Source organism: Tachypleus tridentatus, chromosome 2, assembly GCF_004210375.1.
Source record: "Tachypleus tridentatus isolate NWPU-2018 chromosome 2, ASM421037v1, whole genome shotgun sequence".
Classification (NCBI taxonomy): domain Eukaryota; kingdom Metazoa; phylum Arthropoda; class Merostomata; order Xiphosura; family Limulidae; genus Tachypleus; species Tachypleus tridentatus.
Window position 1 is genome coordinate 101,118,197 of NC_134826.1, and position 24,297 is coordinate 101,142,493.

General features: G+C 32.0%; 1 protein-coding gene across 1 annotated transcript in view; it reads left to right on the forward strand.

Annotated features, from left to right (window-relative positions):
- The window catches only part of LOC143245574 (uncharacterized), a 57,093-nt gene that overhangs the window by 17,360 nt on the left and 15,436 nt on the right, over positions 1-24,297 (forward strand). Inside the window, exons 4-8 of the mRNA XM_076491933.1 lie at positions 8,323-8,498; positions 12,674-12,757; positions 13,756-13,789; positions 19,335-19,491; positions 21,110-21,159. Coding sequence (XP_076348048.1) covers positions 8,323-8,498; positions 12,674-12,757; positions 13,756-13,789; positions 19,335-19,491; positions 21,110-21,159 — 501 coding nt within the window. The remainder of the gene's footprint in view (positions 1-8,322; positions 8,499-12,673; positions 12,758-13,755; positions 13,790-19,334; positions 19,492-21,109; positions 21,160-24,297) is intronic.

The window sequence follows — 24,297 nt, forward strand, 5'->3', positions numbered from 1 at the left end:
AGATAGACTGATATCGTTTGAACTGCTTTCCACTTGAAAATTTTAGCAACTAAATGCATATAACTTTCAACACAGTTTGTAGTGCTGTCAGTAACTACCTTACCTTCTTTTCTGACTAGGTAATCTACAGCATCCATAGTTTTGTGAGTGTGAGACATGGAAATTTTCGCAAAATAATGGTTGACATTTTGTATGGTTACCAAAGACATGGTAAGGACAGTTTCGTAGCTACTGTGTCGACTATTCACGTGTATAATTTTCTTCAATTGTATTTCTTCTGATAATTCTTCTGACGCATGTCTTTCTATGCTGGGCTTGTATAGAAATAGTCCATTTTCAGCATTAAATCTTGAAATTTTGTAAATTTGTTTGGTGCAGTATTTAATGCATGATTGGTACATTGCACATTCTATTCCAGCCTACCATAACTAGACTTTTCTATTATTGTTCTATAGATATTTGGGTCTCCATCTGCTATTATTTTAGATACTGTAGACTATGCATATCTTGACTGTTCCGAAACCCTTTCACTATAATGTCAAAAACCAGTTTATTCAACAGTTATGCTCTTTACTAATGGTTGTTTTATATTTCTTAAACAAGTGCTACAAAACCTGTTCCTCACACCCAGATATAGTGGTTCTTTTGTACAAAAATTAGTTATACCAGCACAACTATACTTTGCAGTGATTTTGCGCTCGTAACAACTTTGGGACCAACTACCATCAGTGTAAACAGTAATAAGTAGTTTGTCGTCACCACCTCTACCTCCCGCTTCTATTGATAGTTATTTTTCTTTCGCCCCAGCATCATTTACTGTTTAAAACATTTGCTTTTCCCACAACTGAGACAAACAGAATATAAAGCTAGACGTGATTTTTATTATAAATTTATGTCAATATGAAATATTGGTGTTTATTGTCATTTGCTTTGTATTAACAGATTCAAAACTGCTTAGATGTGATAAATTTTGACGAAAAGTGACGTATAGAATAACTAATAAATATTATTTGAAGTTAGTTTTATCATACATAATTTATTTTTAAAGAAAGGAACTAAAGAATTACAGAAAACTAGTAATGATATTAATAACTTTCTGTGTATTGGATCACACATAAATATTATTTAAAATATCCTTCCGATTTTCTTCTCGTGCCTGATGAACGCGTTTAGAGACTTTACTGGAACTCCTAACATTAAGAAAGTTCCATCCATTTGAGAATGCCCTCCACCACAACTAACAACATTTCAAACTCATAAATCGTATACGTCTAGCCCATGAATATCTATCATATCCACTTGCTCTTCTGTCTCTGATATTATTTTAACAGTTTCAAAGCAGAAATCATAAATAAATTTCAACATCGGTTTCAGACTTACTTTGGATTTCTATAGAAAGTGTAACCAGTTGTGTGTATTTGCATTACACCTAAAAACTGTCCGTCATGGCCAAGTGGTCAAGGCACTCGACTCGTAATTCGAGGGTCGTGGGTTTGAATCTCCGTCACATCAAACATGCTCGCCATTTCGTTGGTAAGAGAGCAGCTCAAGAGTTGGCGTGTTGATGATTAGCTAGCTGCCTGTCCTCTAGTCTTACACTGCTAAATTAGGGACGGCTGGCGTAGATAGCCCTCGTGCAGTTTTGCGTGAAATTCAAAAGAAACCATAATCGCCCAAAAAACAAACATACAAAACACTTCATCCCGGTGAGATACTACTACGTTTAGGGACTCATAATGCTAAAACTTGGGGTCCGATTCCACTCGGTTGACAGAGTGCAGGTGACTTTTGTAGTTTTGAAGAACGAAAATAACGAGAATAAAACAAGAAAACAAATTTGTTTTATAACACAAACTCCTTTTTTGTATAAAGATAATATTTACCTACGAACTTCTAAACGCCCTATTTCTCTAATATAATGTTGTAGAATCAACGATTATCTGTGCGTAAAGTGAATGCAGCCCAATGTTATTGGCTAAGTTACGTAGGTTTTCCTTTTTCCACGATGAATAGCTTCATGACATTGCTTGAACTTCTGGATTCTGAAATCAGATCACTACTACAAATAAAAAAGAAGTATGCTATTTATAAAATAAAATTGATTCAAAGCGAAGCATTGAGCAACTTTACTTTTTTTGTGTCGCAGGAGCTGCTATATAAAATTAAATTATTTGTTAACATACTGTAATGGCACTATGTTATCTTCATTTAGATTACGCTTATTTTCAGCTTTCTTGGCTGTTTTCATTCTTCTTTCATATATTTTCTTTTTTGTTAACGCCGTTGCTTCAAGTTATTGGCCACACGTGTACTTAAGCTGAGCAAAATTATGAAAAGGTGTTCACTATTTTGTTCATTTTCCTTACCACTGTGTAGTGTGTTTAGATTGCGCAATGAAAAGTAAATGACACTATTCTCTGGTGATTAGTAGTTTATTTGATTACCACACTACAAGATTCACTTTGACAGTTACATTGTCAAACCAATTTATAAGACAGAAAGGCCAAATGTTTTAGATAACTAGTAGTCTATAACACCCCATTTAATTCAACATAAAATATTTTTTTCTTTTTTTTTGCACTGAAAAAATGTGTTGAAGATAGTACACACACAGATACATATATGGGAAATTATAAGTACACCTTGGATGAGTCATAACAGCTTTTCAATTTTGCTGTAATATTCTGATAAACTGGATGTGTTTTAGTTACTAGTTTACGTATATCTATGCAATGAAACAAGGACAACTAGAGCATAAAATCGCTTGTTATAGGCACAGTAGAAGTGCTGAATGGAACATTATTCATACAATATATATGCTTTTGATGCTTCAGTCTCTCTCAAAAAGAATGCATATGTACATACAAATAAAATAATATATGAATTTATTTCAGGTTACTTAAGAAACCATTGACATTTAGCTTGTTAAAATTTCTACAAAAATGTTAAAATGTACAACACAAAATAAAACGTATTCAGTTCATTTTCCCATTTAACACTGGAAATTTAATACTTTCTTTTGTATTATAATCTCAGATATCGATAAATAACTAGCATTCACCATAACTTGCAATGTTTTTAGAAACTTTTATTTTAGTATACCATTAAAACATAATGACAACGTAAACATATATATACAGACAACAAATTAGAAATAGAAATCAGACAATGGGAAACTGGCAAATCTTTCATGAAGGATTTTCAGTGTTCCAGAAAGCTTGTTCAGGTTGTTAGCAATAAATATTATGGCTACAGCAGTTTTCAAGATTTTTCAACCACGTAACTAAGACTGTTAGAAGAATACAACAAATAATGTAATATATTTCAGTAATTGTTTTGTTTGTTTGTTTTAAATTTCGCACAAAGCTACTCGAAGGCTATCTGCGCTAGTCTTGTCTAATTTAGCAGTGGGAGACTAAAGGGAAGGCAGCTAGTCATTACCATCCACTGCTAACTCCTGGGCTACTATTTTACCAATGAATAGTGGGATTACCAGTCACATTATAATGCCCCAATGGCTGAACCGGCGTGCATATTTGGTGTGACGGAGATTAGAACCCACGAACCTCCGATTACGGGTTAAGTTCCCTAACCACTCGGCCATGCCTGGCCCTCTGTTTGTGGATACTATTTTTTCAGGTGCACAACGAAACAATTTCTATTAACTGGAATATTCACTATTTCATAAAGACTAACGTTTTTATCAAGTGGTTACAATATATAGTTTTTATAAATGGTTACGATATATAGTTTTTCTTTTAAATACTTGAGAAAACAAACAATAGTAAAGAATCATTAATGTCTTGTATATTTAATAAGTTGAAAGATAGGGAAAATGTTATTAAAAATTTTTATGTCATTTCGACACATGTGAAGTTTCTTGAAATAGCCACCTTCCGTTATTGATTCGGTTGAGTCGTATTTACTCCTCATTGGAACAGAGGTATGTCTGTGTTTTGATATGTGTGTTGGGTAGAGCACAGATATCCCATTGTGATGCTTTGTGATTAATTCTAAACACAGAAACAAACAATCGTATTTACTGACAAAATATATCCGTGCCATCTAATGAGTTGTAAAGCAAAGAAATTTAATAATTAAGATAACAATGTTATCTATTATATAATATTTACAATCTAGTGACACTTTGTTATATGTTAACAGTTTTAACAAGATAGGTATTATTACTTCTATGATTTATGTTAATTTTATAAAGGTTATTTAATAGAAATGATAGAAGCAATAATCCTTTTCATACTACGAACTACCTATAATAATAATATCATTATCAGACCCATAACTATTATATCATATAAAACATTTTCATAAAGCTCACTTCAGTTATCAATAAAGCAATACCAGTATTCCAAAACTTATGGTTTTCTAACCAAGATATTTTGCAAAATGAAATATAAAAGTTTGTCTATTTATTACGTATATTATGCTAAAATCGTAGATTTATTGACAGAGAACCTGTACGCCAACTACTGTGACTGTAGTTCAAAAAATGACAATGAAAGTACGTACTTCAGGAAAAACTTTGGGGATTTAAGTTGTAATTATGTGCATAAAAATATTTTATTTTAAAGCATTTAATGCTTTATTAAAATATGTATGACATATTACATATGGCATTTAATACCACATACAAAAAAGCTTTAGTTATCGTCAAATTTCAAACAATGATACGGATTCGTGTATGCTGATGGTGAATTCTTTCATGATGATGGAGATTGCAGATAGATCTGGTTTGTTAAATAACTTGATAACAATACGAACATATCAAATATTCACACTTTCCTTATTAATATGTTAGTTTTTCTTGTAAAGCTAACACAATTTATAAAAGCCTCCGTGAAAAGACCTTAAACGTACGTTTTGAACACTTTATGGTGCGTTATTTTATGAATTGTTTCATAGAAAATAAGATTGAAATAAAACAAAGAGTAGAACTGGTATACGTATAACACGATGAATATTTCCTAAATTAAAATTTGATAATTTATTTATTTAACTGAATGTCATAAAAAAGAGTAATTGGTAAAAGAAGAAAAGAGTCAAACTGTAACATTGAAGTACAACATTTGTTTAGATAATTACTTTTAATGATATTGAATTTCTTAAAAAAAAGGTTAAAATTTTACATTCATCTGCAAAACTAATGTTGCTCTTAAGGTGTGTGTATGTGTGTTTTGTTATAGCAAAGCCACATCGGACTATCTGCTGAGTCCACTGAGGGGAATCGATAGAAAGCTAGATTTAAATATCGAACGTAGAAAGTTTCTTCACTATGTAAAGAAACTTTGTTTCATATTCCTCTTGAAAAAAAAAAGTGGAGAAACCAGTAACAATACATCTAATTACAAAGTTAGATATTTTCAAACTCTCTTTTATTAGAAAAGTGTACAAAATTCTGCATTATAAACAAAACTACATCAAACAATCTTTTCATGTTAAGACATAAAATCCGTTTAAGATAACATCCTTTGTAACTTACTTAGCAGTGCTGGTGAGTTCACATACAGCTCGAAAGCAGTATTATGCCGATCATAGTATCAAATTAATTATCCGGTATGAGTGTATTTTTTTTCATATTTGAGTGCTATGTCTCACAACAAACTATACAGCATCAAACTCCAGTTTCTTATAGCAGAAAACAGATAGCATGTTTCATTATTGATCTACCTGAATTAATGAAGCTGATCTTGCTTGAACTTCACTATTCGACTGATTCTGGTGTGTGTAGTTTGCTTGTTATCCAATATGAGTAAATATTTTTATATATAAGACATTACTAATCCCACAGTTGAATTTGACTGTAAATGTGGATATCCCGAAGTATCATTATGAAAAAGGTACAAACGTGTGGATTAATATAAACTCTAACTCAAGCACTATGTCAAAAGAAATACAAAGTTCCATTTGATTAATAGTTTTCATCATTGATCTTTTGGGGTTGTTGATAGCTGATATCATTTGAAATGCAATCTTTGAGTGACAGGTTTAAATGTCACCACTGAAAATGCTCCCCCTTTCAGTTGTAGGAGCGTTACAAGCAATGGCCAATCCCATTAATCGACTAGAGTAACGCAAGAGTTGGCGGTGAGTGATATTGATGGCTGCTTTTCTCCTAGCATATCACTTCTAAATTATGGATGGCTGCTTTTCTCCTAGTATATCACTTCTAAATTATGGATGGCTAGTGCAAATAACCCAACAAACAACATCACTCAAATTCCAATACTCGTCTGATCGTCATAATGGATTTGCTATCCAACATGAGATAATTTAATATTTTTAGTATTAATGTGGGTGTTTGAGGCATACATTACTGCGCTTACTGAGATGTTGCAAACGTAGGAGCAGATTAATCCCTCAGATAAGCAATAATCTTGTATAGTTTCAGAATAGTTCTAAATTTATGTTGTGTATATTACTATCACAAAATACATAATATAAGGGAACTTAATAAACCTAAACAATATATTTCTCTCAAAATAAAGTTATCAATTGAATAATTTAAATTTAATATCATTGAAACAAATACAAAAGTTTTCAAAGTCTTAAAATTGGTTCATAAGGAGACAGCTTAAAGAAAAGAAATTTCCAGTCCCACCAGCGTAAGGAAAGAGCCCATTTCTTTGGGTAAGTGAAAGCCAACAAATCAGGTGATGGACTAATACATAAACGCAACTCAAAGATACATATTTCTCAGTCCAATTCGTTATGTATATTGAAAATCACTAGTAATGTCTCAGTGAGTCTCCGTTATAGAAAAAACTAAATAGATAAACTAAGATCCCATTGCTCAGGGAAAATTTTCTTAAAAGAATTGATTGTCTGTATCTGATCCAAATACATTACACGTAGAGCGAAATGGAAGGAAAACGTCAATACTCACAATTATCTTAAAGACCAAAGGACAAATAATAGGTATATCTAAAAATTGTGGTAATGGCTGGTTAGTTCAGAAATGTACAAGTGAATCATTGTTTTTTGAGTTGTGACAAAGGTTGTTGTTTTAAATTAAGCACAAAGCTACTCAACGTGCTATTTGTGCTCTGCCCTCCACGAGTATCGAAACCCGGTTTTTAGCGTTGTAAGGCCGCAGACATACCGCTGAGCCACTGGGGGCTGTGACAAAGGTATGAAAAAATATGTAATACTCTTGCACTTTTGGCTAAGGTTATGACGATGATACTCAATTTCACACAATCTCAAACTCTGTTGCTAGGACTGAACTTACTTAAAAATAAACAATACAACAGGAGCCTCAGAGGGAGGTTAAGAGAAAGAAACAACTCAGATACAGAAAACTTTGATTTGGTTACGTTATTCTGCACTAGTTCATGCTTCATATTAAGTAAACAGAGACTGATAAAAATGGACAAATCCTTGCACAAATGTATGTCAAAATACAAAATATAAATATTAGTTACTACATTGAGATGTTAAGAAATATTTTACCCTCATAAACTTATCAAATACCAGTACATTAGTTGGACAACATTTTAAATCTACCTGTTTTAGTTTTTGAGATTAGAATTCATAAAAAAAATGCAAGTGTTTTGACAGAATTACCTAATATACACATTTGATTATTATTAGTAATTATGTTTGTTTTAAACGAAGTATATTATTTTAAGAGAAAATATTTAAGGGAATAAAAACGGTATATCACAACTACCTCAATAAATCAACATTATTAACTCTACTAGTTATGAGCTTCCTGTCTTACGTTATGGGTTGAAAAATAATGTATTTTATGTCATTCGAAAGAATTGACTTGCATGGAAATATTAAATAACCAGCACTGTTTATTACCTAATAATTTATTAATGCGTATTTAATCTCGCATGATTAAAATTTGAGCGAACATGTAAGTCCCTGTTAAGTCGCATGACTTGACGATTATGGTCATGAAATTAAGAGTAACCTAAAAGTAGGAGTTTTTTGTTACTTCTGGCCTCACTTTATGAAGCCCTTATATATAATGCTCTAACTAAAACACCTAAATAAACAATGTTTTTTTCTTTTAATGTGTTTTGCATATAAATTTAATTTTGACAGTTAAGTATTCAATGCTTCCATAGTCTAACTTGCCCATGACATAAAAATCTAATATTGTCATATTATTTTAAACTGTTTATAAGAAACTTTATGTAAAACAATCATCACATTTTCTTTGCTAATTTCAAGGCAAATAAAAATAACATACCTGTTGTAGTATTTGTTACTAGATTTATATGTTTGAGTATTTTTTTCTGAAACAAATATTATTATACACTGGAACTATATGTCTTTATGCATCTTATATTTTAGTGCTCATGACTGTTGTACACAGGAACAGCACTTATGACTTATCTCAAGGAAAGATGGATCATCAATCACCTGAACAAAGTATACTAATTTTTAAAGAAAACAAGGGTCTGAAAGAAGAAATATTTTCTATTCTAAAGTTTCTTCTGTTGAAACTGAAGGACTGCTTTCTTTATCAGGTAGTTTTATAGCACACTGTTTTTCTCTACATACATTTCACTAAATGTTTGTTATTAAGATAGAACTATCTGTGTTTATCATTTTTAGTCCTCTTGCTGAGCCAGAGCAAGGTAGGGGAATTCCTACATGTTTTAGTAATGATACTAAAAACACCAAGGAGTATAGAATAACAACCGATTTCCATGATTTACTCAGGGAGTTTTAAATTTGAAGATGTTAGTTTTGTTCAATTCAAAAATCAAGCGATTAACAATCTATTAGAGTAAATGTTCTGAATCTGCTCTTTGGACAACATAATCAAGTTCTAAGAGGTTTTGTGAAACTTTATGGCTCTTGATTACGACTGCATGTATAGATTCATCATGTAAACAAATTAACAAGTTACCTCTCCAAGTCAATCTATTTTAAAGTTATTTCATCTTCTTCGCAATAATATTTTTTCTTTTGTTTTAGTTTTCTCATTGTTTCAGAAAATTGCCTAATCTTAACAATGGAGTTTTATAGTTGTATATAAGGAAATCTATAAGTTTCATACAATGAAAAGTCACCCTTAATAGTTCACTCAAGGTGAGCTACATTTATAGAAATTGTAGCAATGGTAGCAGTTTAGCAAACAAATAATTTAACATGAATGTATTAATAGTAACTTCCTAGCAAAGCAAGCTAAGTAATTAGAGCGATTGTTTGTTTGTTTATTTTTTAATTTCGCGCAAAGCTACATGAAATTATCTGCGCTACCCGTCCCTAACTTAGCAGTGTGAGACTAGAGGGAAGGCAGTTAGTCATCACCACCCACCGCCAAAAATCTTGGGCTACTCTTTTACCAACGAATAGTGGGATTGACCGTCACATTGCAATAGCCCCACGGCTGAAAGGGCAAGCATATTTGGTGCGAAGGGTATTCAAACCCGCGACTCTCAGACTACGAATCGAGAGCCTTAACCATCTGGCCATGCCGGAGCGATAAGTACAGTGAAAACGAAAAAAACAAATCAACCTAGCAATGAGTATAGCAAAAATAAATATAATTTTATAAGTTCGTACTCATAAAATCTAGACTGCATTATTTTATCACTTGAGTTTCCTGGCAGTTTACTATGTTCTCGACCTAATTCCAGTGACATATCACGCGGTCCAGATATTTATATTATTACTAAATACTTATATTAAGCTAAAAATGCAAAGCAGTCTCTAAAGTAAAAGTGAAATTATAGAAAAATAAAATAAAGAGTAATAAATTAGTTATACTAAAGAGTGTAACCAATACTGCTAATGAATGTTACAATAAATAAATAATAGATTATATATATCTTATTTAAGGAACATGCAAACACAAGCTGTGGCTTCAACTTTTATCACTGAATAAATTTTCTTTGAAACATGTAACATCAGTCTATGTTCTTGAATTCTCCCAAGATATTTGTGACCGTATCTTGTAACAAATGACAACTAATTAAATAACTTTCTCACTATAAATTTAGAGGAATATTTTACCTTTGGATCTAAAATATGAACTTATTTTTATTTAATGTGAAATATCATATTTGAAAACCAATTTCACTAAGATAGTGTATGGAGTACATATATGAAATTTACATAAAGATAATTTTTGTTTGTTTTTTGAATTTTGTATAAAGCTACACGAGAGCTATCTGCGCTATCCGACCCTAATTTAACAGTGTAAGACTAGAAGGAAGACAGCTAGTCATCACCACTTACCGTCTAATTTTGGGCTACTCTTTTACAAACGAATAGGGGGATTGACTGTTACATTATAACGCCCACACGGCTGAAAGGAAGAGTATGCTCGATATGACGGGGGTTCAATCCCGCGATCCTTAGATTAGGAGTCGAGTGGCTTAACCTCCTGGCCATAGAAAGCCCTAAATTTATTTTCATAATTGTTCTCTGGCATACGGAAAGATCATGTGATCAGTGTTATCCTATGTTAGAAAAAATATGTAACTTACTCTTTTTTTTATTTTTTCAAAATAATTATAATAGTCCAATAATGAATTTCTTACCTATGTTTGGATTTTTCATGTTTGGGCAAAATTCGAGAGTTTAGTACAACATGAAATCATGATCATTAAATCATTTCGCTATTACAATGTAACTAACTCAAAGATTAGTTCTATGACTTATTTTGGAAAAATATAGGTATAGTAATAAGATTCTACATAAATCTAGTACACTGCTATTAAATTTTAAATTATGTTTCTTTTTACGATTATTATAGGAAAACGTTCACTAAGACACGCCATTTTATGTTTCTTGGAAATATCAAAGGTTGTTATTATACACACAGTGCTTTGAAAAGTATTCACCCCTGCAAAGCTTACATATTTTGTTGCCGTCTGAACTTGCAATCATGAGAATCTCAAATGAAAATTTAAATTTAGAATCCGCATAATCTACTCCAAACTGAGAAAATTGAAAAACGTTGATATTGTGTAAGTAAATTAGATAAAAATTAGAATGTTTTTAATTGCATAACTATCCATCCCATTTGCTACGGTAACCCTAAATCAGTTCAGGTGTAAAAGTTTAGTTTGAAATGTCTCACAATTCAAAGTGAATTAACTTGACTCAAGAGCAAATACACCTGTTCAAACCACAATGCATATTGTTATATGACAAACCAATCATGAAGACCAAGGATATGTACAAAGAAGTCAGGGATACAGTAGTAAAGAAGCATAGATCAGGAGAAGGTTAAAAGTAAATTCCAAAGTTGCTGATTATACCTTTAAGTACGGTGAAATCCATCAATAAGAAGTGGAATGAGCTACATACCACCCAGTTGTTTACTTAGACCAGGTCGTTATTCTAAACTAAGCAGCTGGGCAAGCAGGAAACTGGTTAGGGATGCCATTATGAAGCGAACAGTAATATTAAAAGAATTGAAAAATTCTATATATGGAAAAGAAGTCAGTGTTCATATATTGACTGGCCCCTACACAAAGCTGGCCTGTACGTGCGAATGTCAAGAAATATGCCACTATTGAAAAAAGAATCATATTAAATCTCGTGTGGAAATGATACTTCAGACATGTTGCAGAAGGTTTTGTTTTCAGATGACACAAAAATTGACAATTTTGGCCTAAATTAAAAACTTACTTTTACCATAAACCCAGCATAGCACATCTTTCAGTCAATATCATCCTAAACGTCAAGCATGGAGAGGACTACATCATGTTATGGGTTTTAATCAGCAGTGACTGGGAAGCTTGTCAGGATTGAGAGGAAGATGGATGGTGCAAAGCACTGTCGAATCCTAGAGGAAAACCAAAAATCTAAAACTGTTGGAAAATTCACATTTCAGCAGGACTGTGACTCTAAGAACAATTCCGATTTGAATTCGATGGAAAATTTATGTAGAGACTTGAAGATTGCAGTCCATCAACGACTCCCAACGAATTTGCCAGCATCGGAGCAATTTTGCTCATTGTACAAATCTGGTCCAAAAACCTGTCCAAAACATTCAATTCACAAAAATAATTGTTGCCACAGGTACTTTCACAAAATACTGACTTAGAGGGCTGAATGCTTCTGTTCTCAGCAAATTTCAGTTTATATATTTTCATTGCAGACTTCGCTGTCATTCAATCTCTTTTACACATACAAGTGTTAAGTTTGATTATTGGAGTTTTGAATGCAAACAAGATTATTAACAAACTATTACGTTATTTGTTTTTCATCAGTATGTGACATTATTTGTAGTGTAGAATACTGTTGCAAGATACTGTAGAAGGATAATTTTAATTTATAAACATGTTTCATTTAACACGTAACTTCAGTAATTAAACATTGTATTGTCATTGCGTGCGGAAAACTTTTAGCTATGTGTCGTCTCACTTTACTTAATTTGTAATTATGAGATTTTTTGGTAAAATAATACTTACTGTTGTATATATTTATTCGATTTTATAACTGAAAAATATTTTAACTACTTAGTTAAAGTTTCAATGAAGGTAAATTAACTGATTAACAGTAAAGAAAACCTATATAAACAACTTTTAATGTTAAGAGATATTATTTGTATTTTAAATATATACTACTGAATAAATTCATAAAACTAATGTAAGACAACTTTAAAAATTGAAGAAATGTTGTACGGTATGTAGGGATATACAAAACGTCTCAGTTAGTGTTGCATTTTCTATTTTTATAGGAGACTTGCATTAAAAAAGATCAAGATGAAAAATGTAATCCTGATCTGGTGGTAGTAGCCATGGCTTTCTGTTCTTCAGACTCTGTAAGCATCTCTTAATTTCTCCTTAACTTGATATATGGACAGTATAAACAAGAATAGATAATTTAAGTTTTGTTTTAGTTTTTGCTTTGGATAAATTCAAAGTACTTTACCATCGTAAAGGTAGCAGAATAACACAGTGATAATAGGGAGGAAAATACTTTAGAATGACTTGTGTATATTTTGTACACATTTAAAATACAGTGGACATTACTAGAAACAAAAAATAAAAAGTATGAAAGATTATAGTGTAATGATGAAACAAAAAACTATTTGAAATGTAATTATTCACGGAGCAGAGTAATCAAAAGTGACGAGTGCCATATTCAGAATTCCTACTTCTGCTTTGAAATAATAATTGTTGTTTTTTGCCTCTCCAATGGCTCAGCGGTAGTCTGCGGACTTACAACGCTAAAAACCGGGTTTCGATACTTGTGGTGGGCAGAACACAGATAGCCCATTTTGTAGCTTTGTGCTTAATTCAAAACAACAACAACATCGTCGTTTCTTGATCAGTTGATAAATATAATGTTTCGGGAAGTGCGTGGTATCCCAGTTTTAGTGTAAAACTATAGTATTTGCATTGATAGCAGAACGTTTGTTTTGAATTTCGCGCAAAGTAAAAGTCTATCTGCGCTAGCAGTCACTAATCTAGCAGTGATAGACTAGATAGAAGGCAGCTAGTTAACACCATCCGCACCAACTCTTGGCTACTTTTTTTAAATTAACGAATAGTGAGAATATCCGACACATTATAATGCTTCTATGGCTGAAAAGGTAAGCATGTGAGGAGACATTAATTCGAACCTACAATCCGCAGATTTAGAGTCTAGCAGAATATGTTTCAACTTCATTTGATGCACTTTTCAATATACATAATGTAATGTAGGTTTTATCATTATACTCATATTATACAGGCATAAATTATTTTGTTTCTAAAATAGGAATATTGCATTTGAAGTTCAGAAATATAACAAATTTAAAATATTTTCATCCCATAGGAGATTTGCGACGCATTTTTCTCGTGTTCTGGAGGTAAGATTCTTGATCATGTCATGTGTTTGTAGGATTATATCTATACATTATGACAGTGAATTTTATTTAAATATTGGTAATTGTTTAGAAAAAAACGTTTATTTATAACTTTTTATAAGAACTATCAAGTTCTTAAAACGGTAAAAAAGTGCGAAAGAGAAATATAATATTAGAAACTATTGTGGAATATAAAACAATCCACTTGTTTGTTTGAAGTTAAGCACATAGTTACAAACCAGGCAATCCGTATTCTTTACAACATAGATATAATCCACTACCAGTACCATTTAAGAAAGTATAAACTCATGTTTCAGAAAACAAAACAAGCCTGAAAAAATATTACAATTTTACTAAACAATAACATCAGAAGACGTTTACGAGATATACATCATAATATTGAAGCTTAAAAGTCCATAGACTGATTACAGAGACAAGCTACTAATAACTCCGTATACTGATTGTAATTTTACAGTCTAAGTGTGGACGAAAATACATTTATCAAGCATCTCAAGTATCTTTACTTTTACATTAGAATGCAAACTTTAAGAAAATCACGTTCGATTTTTCAGGTTGATTTGTTAAACTAATTATTAAAGTACCATTGAAACTATTTTATCCATTCAAGCCATAAGTTCACGAACTTAGTAAGATGGATAATAATGATATTTCTTTGCGTGTCTAAAAAAATACACTTTGAACAAAGTAGAATTATCAACATAAGATTAGTACAAGGTGTATTTTTTGCCTGACCTTGTTTGAATTTCTGACCGATTGTTGCATTGTATATATATATATAGGTTAATGTTACTGAGCAGTAAGTTACTTTGCTATAACAACAAAGTACAGCAAACTGAACCAAATGCAAGAATGGTACTCTAACATTATCATCAACAAACTATATTAAACACCTTATATACTGAGCTGAAATGAACAAATAGTAATATGGATATATTCTACAAAAACTGTAAGAAAGCTAATCTAGCATTTTATAAACCAAGATGTTTTAATAAATTTGTTTTTTATTTCGCACAAAGCTACTTGAGGTCTATCTGTGCTGTTTTCATAAGTAGTATATTTGTGTATCTTGAAGATTCGTTAATAATTGTTTCAGTACATGTGATACATGTGAAGTTTGTGATTTTACATTGTTGTTGTAAAATATATTCTGTAGCAATAAGTAGAAAAGGTGTTGGTTTTATAGATTAAGATTATGACTCTCAACTCTCTCTTTTTTAATTATAAATTATGTTCACTTTTGGAAAATGTATTTGATGCTTTGGTAAACTAATAAGTTTAAATGTTGTAGTGCACATAAAGTGAAGTTTTGAAACATACGAAAATAGAGTTTCTGATTTGTCAAACAGTTTTATAGAAACTAAGCATTACTTGTTTTAGCCTTAGACAAACATGTCAACTTGACAAATGTCAAGCTTTTTCAGTTTGTCATTAACCGGGATGTTTAAGAATGAAATGATCAAATGAGTTGAAAAGTACACAACATAAGCATTTAGAAATTGTTGAGTGGCAAACGTATATCAGAAAAAAATGTTAAGCGTTACGTATTACGACTTATTCTGGACGAACCTCTAATTTATTATGTTACATAATAAAATTTGATATGGCCCGAAACCGAGTTAAATGATAGTTTAAATTTAGAAGATAATTAAATGTTAATATGTATCGAATGCATGTTATTTGCCAACAATATTGATACACACACTATTCTTTCTTAACACAAACATGTTTTAATATACAAATAGCAATACAGTTTACAGTAATGGTTATTACAAATAATGATCTATGCGCAAAAGTTTTACAAACTTACAAACAATATTAAGTCCTCTACCTGGTCTGCAACTGAATACTTTGTCGACAATTAATGACATATCCATACAGTACTAAGTTTTCTAAACTACAAAGAGACCTAACTACTTCAATAAAAGATAAACTGATTAAATTCCTGCTGAATTTGAAGAAAATTAAGCCCAAGATGGTAATACTTGGTAAGATTGAAATCAGCTAGTTTCCTCTCTGGCACACTCTATGTGAATCTAATATTCACAAATCTGACGGCCCTGTTAGATCTATTGTTTCCAACATAGATTATTTTAACTACACTCTTTACATTTTTATGTTTGTTTTAAACTGATTTTACTTTTAATATTTAGACAGTAAAAGACAGTTTTGCTTCCTCTGATAAATTTAGAAACTTAATGTTTCATGAAGATGTTTATTTAGTCAGTCTATATTTCTGAAGTTCGTGGGTTCGATTCCCCTGCCCACCAAACGTGCTCGCTTATTCAGTCGTGGAGGCGCTGGATAATGACGGATAATCATACTATTTGTCAGTAAAATAGTAGTCCAAGAATTAGTAGTGGGTAGTGATGATTAGTTAGCTGCCTTCCCTCTAGTCTTTCACTGTAAAATTAGGGTTTATTTGTTTGTTTGGTATTAAGCACAAAGCTTACACAATGGGTTATCTGTATGCTGCCCACCACGGGTATCTAAACCCATTTTCTAGTGTTGTAAGTCCATAGACATAGGAATTTACCACAAGGGGCAATAAATTAGGGACAGCTAGCCTAGATAGCCTTCATGTAGTTTTGTGCAAAATTCTAAACAAACAAAGATTCCAAATTAGGGACGGCATTCAGCAGCTCTTTAAGAAGATTGTGTGGCTGTCGTGTTATCTGCTGTGTCAATCGAGGATAATCGAGTCCCTTATCTTAGGATTGCAAATACGAAGACTTACCACTGTTCCGCCGGGAGACCGTTCTTTTATTATTTCAAGTTAGACCGTTGGGGTATATTGTGGCTCTCGAAATGTTTCGGTCTTAGATAAAAACAAAAAAAATGGTTTTTATTCTTTGAAGGGTCGCCAATCTCTGTTTATTAACATTCCCTTAGAAAGACTATTAACCTTTGTGTTAATCTTGCTTTTAAGTACAAAGCCTTCTCTTCTTAGTGGCACATTGGTATGTTCGCAGACTTACACCGCTAGAAACCGGGTTTTCATACCCGTGGTGGGCAGAGCACAGATAGCCCATTGTGCAGCTTTGTGTTTAACTTCAAACAAACCAAGCAACTACAAATAATGTATTAGTGGGTTAAATAGATAATCTTTCAAAAAACTTATGGAAGCTGCCACGAAAAACTCTGTTTTTCAGCTCCGTGGTTAAATTTATGAGTAGTCACAAGGAGTAAGCACGGGGTTAGCACCTTCGTAATGAAGATGAAACCCACTTGAAATAAAAATGTATCTCAGGACGGCTGGTGTGGGTATTGACACTTTTACTAATAAAGTAGAGAACAACGTTTCGACCTTCTTAGGTCATCTTCAGGTTAATCTTTGTTAAGAAGGTCGAAAGGTTGTTCTCTGCTTTATTAGTAAAAGGTGTTAGCAACTGTAATGGCTAATGTTTTCACTTGGCTGAAGGATTGTCCTATCGAGCTCAATCATTATGCTAATAACATGTTTTTTTAATATCCATAGATGAAGATCTGTTAGATAAATATGCAAGATATTTGAAATCTAGCATATTAACATTAAATTCACCTGTGAATGCCAACATTTCTCTGCTCTACCCGTTTTTGATACATATGGTTTGATACAGACGAGGATGTTTTGAAGTCGGATGTTATCAGAAGACCACTTAACTTTTCTGTTTCACTGAATTTAAAACAAAACTTTAAAAATTCAGAATGTTTTCAGGTTTAAAGATTGTATCCAGTTTTTCTTAATCGTCGCGTGTTGTTTATGAGTTCTGCCGCCCAACGTGTGGGGGCGTTTATATTAAATCGACTGTTAGAGCACTAGAAAACTGTTTAAAGAAACATTCTAATCTAAGGTTGGTAGCCATGCATTAAGCGAATGCAATGTGGTTCTAATTACCAGTATGTTCAAAATAATAGGTAAAAGTAAAACCGAAATATTTATAATGGGACTGTTTGCATCAATATATGGTTGTAAGTGTTCTATTAGCCTCTTTACCATCAAGATATTACTTCAGTATACTTGACATACTTTGAATCATTGTCTTGAAGGTAGCTGAATCACACCATAATTCATCTGTTCTTGAGGGGAGGAAATAATTGATAAAAATTTGCTTCGCCTTGTTAGTAAGTAGTCTGTCTTCAATTTTGTGTAGATCTCTGACAACTTTATCTGAGACACAAGCATGTTTCACTGTAGAAGTTAAAGATGACTGTGACGTTATTTACCTCTCTGCTGCAGAAAAACTTTAATTGATTGTTATTGAACAACTCAAACCAGGTTTCATTTGTAAGAAAAAAGTGCATGGCTTAACATTTGCTTATTTCACTGTACTTAACCCAATGTTTACTTCCAATTTTGACTTCTTCCCCTTTTTTCAATAGTGATTCTTAAGCATCTAGGCGTCAAAGGAGATATATACTAGCTAGTGTGTATCTTAATGTTCTTGTGATCATATTCAAACATGTTGAGAAGATATGGGTTTGCCATCATTTATTTTATAAAGTTTTGTTTTTCCACTTCAAGTACGATTATTATTGGTAGTCCAAATTTCACTCACATTTTCAAAATCATACATAGAACTCCAATTGAAAAATGTTCATTTTCTTATCATTTCCATAATATTTTCATATTCTCTAATTTATAAGTGTTATTTTTGATTTTGCACATGCAGAATAACATACAGTAGTATGCCAATTTTATTTGAGCTAGAATATAATAGAGATAAAAGTACCTGCATGTTGTGGTTAGATGTGTTCAGGCCTATTGTCATAGACATTCAAGTATTTGCATCCTTTAACTCATCTGGCATTTACAGTACGTTATATGACATATATATAGAAATAATATGTTAATTAAGTTTTAAAATCAGATTTTATGTTTTTAAAACGTCGTCTTACAATTTTAAAATTATATGTTAAATATGAAATTATATTTTGCTAAGATAATACAAATTCACATTTGACAACAGCAAGTACGTTATCACAAGCTCTTCTCATTGAAAAAGTATAATAAAAATATTTGTCAAATTCGACATTTATTCATCACATAACAGAGAAGAAAGCCAATTATATCTTTAATGAACATAGAAAATGTATTATAGTCATGTAAATATTTCTTGTGTTTCCTTTACTTTTGTCTCTTATATTGTTATTCAATGGCAATTTAGTATTATCGTTGTAATAAAACGATGTCCTTATAAAGATTACCAGAGTTAAAAATACATGTATGTTAGAAATAAATGCTCAATATATCCAGTGATCTTGGGTGTATAAACATATGCACATAGACTTTTATGATAGTTAGATTTGATCTGTTTCTTATGTCCTACGAATTATGTAACACAAAGAGAAATCGTAGAATATTTTCAAGTAAATAAACATTTTCAGTAAGCTTTTAATTCCATTTATAAAATATTCGAAGGGCAAAATATTACTTTGTTACTTAAATTTTCAGTATTTAAGTGAAAGGTGTCATAGAAAAGAATAAATTGTTGTTGACCTAAAGAAATATTATGGCTGTTTTTAATGCCATGTTTCTTTCTATTTCCAGAAACAGAAAACAATTGCCCATTTGGCAAAGAACAGACAAGAGAATGTCAACACATTAATAAATGCCCTCAATGCTTTTATTGCTGTAATTCATCATCAAAAAAAGAATGTTTTCCGAGAAGTGACATTAAAATGAACTGGACCATGCTGGAAGAAAAGTCTGTATAAAAGTTTTAATTTGTAGGGCTAAGAGAGATTGAACTAATTATTTTATTATAACTTTTATATAAAATATCCTTTTAAGCTGCATACATGTAAATAAGATAAGAGTATTAAGATGGTTAATTCTGCATATAACTATTAAAATTATTTCTCTGTAATTTTATTACGTTTCAGTATTATTATTTGTCACACATTTTATTGCAACATTTTGTTCCCCTATAGTACAATAGACCGGATATATTGAGCTTTATTAATTCTGATGTTTTCATCCTTCAAACTGTAAACTGTTGCTACATTTTTATCATTTTCTTAAAGTATGATGAAAATAAATTAATGAGAAAAGTAAAATATTAATGATATGGGACAAATAAAAAAATCTTACTTTTGAAGAAGCTAGAACATTGTACATGTTAGTGTAAGTTGAAGGCATATAATACTATAATATGGAGTTTGAAACCTGCGTAGGGCACAGAGTAAATATTTCATTGTATTGCTTCGTGGTTATATGAACGTGCATGTTATGAAATTAGATGAAAAGAGCATTAAATGAGGTTAAGAAAGGTAGGAAAGTGACTTTTGGTCAGTCTCTAAGAGATTAAATATTATAATCATAAGAAAATGATTGGAGAGAGTGGCCACCTTTCTTAATAAATTGACGACCGAGATTACTGTACCACTTTAATTAGAGATTTTGCAATCCAATCTACGGAGAGTTCAGGATCGCAAAGTTACATAGGAAGAGACTTGTTTGGCGTGATTGTAAGAAAAGAATAAAAAATATAGCAGTTTAATTAAAGAAGAAAGAAGGTCATGGGTTATAATGGAGATTTTTGTTTGTTTGTTTGGAATTAAGCAAAAGGCTACACAATGCTCTGCCCACCACGGGTATCGAAACCCAGTTTCTAGCATTGTAGGTCCGCCGACTTGCCGCTGTGCCACTGGTGGGGGGCAGCGATATAAGAGAGAACAAATAAAAACCGGGAGAGGTAAAGGAAGAAAGTAATAAAGGTTTTTGTTTCTAGTAAGAAACAAAACAAAGCTACAAATCTATGTTATTTATTGTAGTGCTAAACAACAGGTTGTTACACTTACTTCAGTACGAATCAATTTATAACAGAAATAAGTACAGCCTTAAAAACGTAGATGGATAAATAGGAAGAAGGAAATACAAATGTAGTACTGCATTAACAAGTGGTGTTAAAGCGTTAGTAATACTCACACGTTAAGTGTGCGTCTTCTTATAGCAAAGCCACATCGAGCTATCTGCTGAGTCCATTGAGGCGAATCGAACTCCTGATTTTAGCGTGGTAATTCCGTAGACTCTCACACGTTTATTTGCAAATAATGTAATTAAATTAAATATTAATGTAATATATTTGCGAACTTCCTATACTACACTTGTTTAATGATGATTCCGAAATTTATGTGTTTAACGTTATTTACTCATATAGAAAAATATCTACTAGTTTAATATTTGAAGTTTTTCAGTAAATAATAATAGGTTGTCATTCTAGGTTTTACATAAAGATTACAATACATGTGAATACATGCTACATTAAAACAGAATCACGAGAAAATATATATAATAATATATATATATACATTTACTTTCAGGAAAAATACATTATTGACAAAACATGACAAAAAAATAAGTGAATGCCATGGTGAGTTGAGAATACGTTCTTTATGTAACTATCAAACATTTACTGAATGTGTTTGATATTTGTATTAATATAAGTTTATAAATGTATCATGCTTTTATACTTTTAATTCACGATTATTTGGACCCATTTAAAGTCTTGCATGAGCATGATTTTAATGAGTAATTTGTTGGCTTTTCTATAAATGCAAAGTTAAGGATATGTACCTTTTCAGGTGATATAATGGTTTGTTTGAAAAATTATGAAGCTTAAGAAATACAATCTTTTTTAAATTTTATTTATATATTTGTTTCTGTACAAAGTCAAAATTAAATCGAAGAGCTTGTTCTGAGTAATTAAAAGATTATCATACACACTTATTATTGTGCTTTGTCTACTATTTTACTTATCTTGCTAAGTATGCAACCGGATGTAGGCATGAGGAAAAAAAATATGAATTTAACTTAAATTCGGATGATGAGGATCAAAAACCTAAACAAACATGTAATTCTATTATTCCAAAGTATGATAGCAAGAAATATTGTGTACCTTTTCCGTAAAGTAGAGATAGAAAACACACAAAAGTCTTTATAAAAAAAAAAAGAGAAGAACACAGAACTTGTCAATGAAGATTTGTTACAATGTATTGAAATGATCAGAGACGAAACATTGGTTATGATTGTAAAGGATATATGCGATTACAGGATCTGCGTGAACTGGTATATGGCCAAGCATAAAATGGCAGTCGTAACTACAGAGCCAAGTAACGTTTATGATGAGACCTTCAACACATTAGTCAAGAAAATAAGAGAACCACTACCCAGTAACTCGTCTGTACTTCTGTGATTTACAATTAGAAATAGTTTGGTTTGTTTGTTTAGAATTTCGCGCAAAGCTAATCGAGGGCTATCTGCGCTGGCCGTCCCTAGAGGGAAGGCAGCTAGTCATCACCACCTACCGCCAACTCTTGGGCTACTCTTTTACCAACGAATAGTGGAATTGACCGTCACATTATAACGCCCCCACGACTGAAAGGGCGAGCATATTTGGTGCGACCGGGATGCGAACCCGCGACCCTCAGATTGGGAATCGCACACCTTAACCCACCTGGCCATGCCGGACCGATTAGAAATAGATACCAAACACTGCTTGGAAATCTTACCAAAAGTAACACTTAAAAACAGATTAGTAAACCATTACCGGAGAGGTGTTGTATTTTTATTTCGCATAATGTATTCGTCAATCCTTCGTTCGTCAATCGTTTATCTTCTCGATCAATCGTCAATCACTCACAATCGATGAGATGTTGACAAACATGAAGCCTCTAAATGAAGAATCAGTTGAAAATGGTGACGACTATGTTTTCACGAAAGCAGCTTGCTTGTTTTAAAGGACAGTGCAAAGTCTGGTAAATTATCTGGTGGGTACACTGAGCAAACTCGAACTACAAGAATAACATTAGGTGAGCTGAACGAAGTAATCAGATCAGGAAGAAGCTGATACGTGCGTAATCCTAGGTGTAATCTATTGTTTTGAAGTCCGATCGAATAGTTGTTCAACTTAACGACACCAATAGTATCGTGCTGTGCATCTATTCCTGTGTGCAGTGTTCGTACATCTAGGAATTCCTTGTTGTGGTGGTTGTTTTTGTCAGGGCCTACTATGCCAGGTAAATGCTGCATGGTAGAATATTTTGAGAAGAACAGCTGTGATGAAAACTAAAAACGTGATTGTTTGTTTAACTGTCATGACATAAGAAGCTGAAATAATGAGTATTAAGCATTACCGTTATCTCTTGTCATGCCTGTTTCTCAATATTATTACCGTTATCTCTTGTCATGCCTGTTTCTCAATATTATTACCGTTATCTCTTGTCATGCCTGTTTCTCAATATTATTACCGTTATCTCTTGTCATGCCTGTTTCTCAATATTATTACCGTTATCTCTTGTCATGCCTGTTTCTCAATATTATTACCGTTATCTCTTGTCATGCCTGTTTCTCAATATTATTACCGTTATCTCTTGTCATGCCTGTTTCTCAATATTATTACCGTTATCTCTTGTCATGCCTGTTTCTCAATATTATTACCGTTATCTCTTGTCATGCCTGTTTCTCAATATTATTACCGTTATCTCTTGTCATGCCTGTTTCTCAATATTATTACCGTTATCTCTTGTCATGCCTGTTTCTCAATATTATTACCGTTACCTCTTGTCATGCCTGTTTCTCAATATTATTACCGTTATCTCTTGTCATGCCTGTTTCTCAATATTATTACCGTTACCTCTTGTCATGCCTGTTTCTCAATATTATTACCGTTATCTCTTGTCATGCCTGTTTCTCAATATTATTACCGTTATCTCTTGTCATGCCTGTTTCTCAATATTATTACCGTTATCTCTTGTCATGCCTGTTTCTCAATATTATTACCGTTATCTCTTGTCATGCCTGTTTCTCAATATTATTACCGTTATCTCTTGTCATGCCTGTTTCTCAATATTATTACCGTTATCTCTTGTCATGCCTGTTTCTCAATATTATTACCGTTATCTCTTGTCATGCCTGTTTCTCAATATTTGTCATGCCTGTTTCTCAATATTATTACCGTTATCTCTTGTCATGCCTGTTTCTCAATATTATTACCGTTATCTCTTGTCATGCCTGTTTCTCAATATTATTACCGTTATCTCTTGTCATGCCTGTTTCTCAATATTATTACCGTTATCTCTTGTCATGCCTGTTTCTCAATATTATTACCGTTATCTCTTGTCATGCCTGTTTCTCAATATTATTACCGTTATCTCTTGTCATGCCTGTTTCTCAATATTATTAGCTTTGTTTTTCATGTAGAAATCTGCATATATACTGTCTATGTTATGTAAATACATCTTCAATAAAGTTTCAGCTGTTTCTCGAACATGTTTTATAATTACAGCTTTATGACATGATCTGTTATGTTTGTTTGTGTTTAATGAAACACAATGCGTTTATAAGTTCCCTATAAAACGTACTGATAGACAAATATTTTCTTACTTTTTCACTCATCTTATTACTTGTGTCTGTCGCCTTGAATAATCTCAAAACATTAATCAGTATTTCGACCAGAATTGAAAATTTTGATGAAAATTTGATGAAAATATTAATGAGATCTCATGAATAT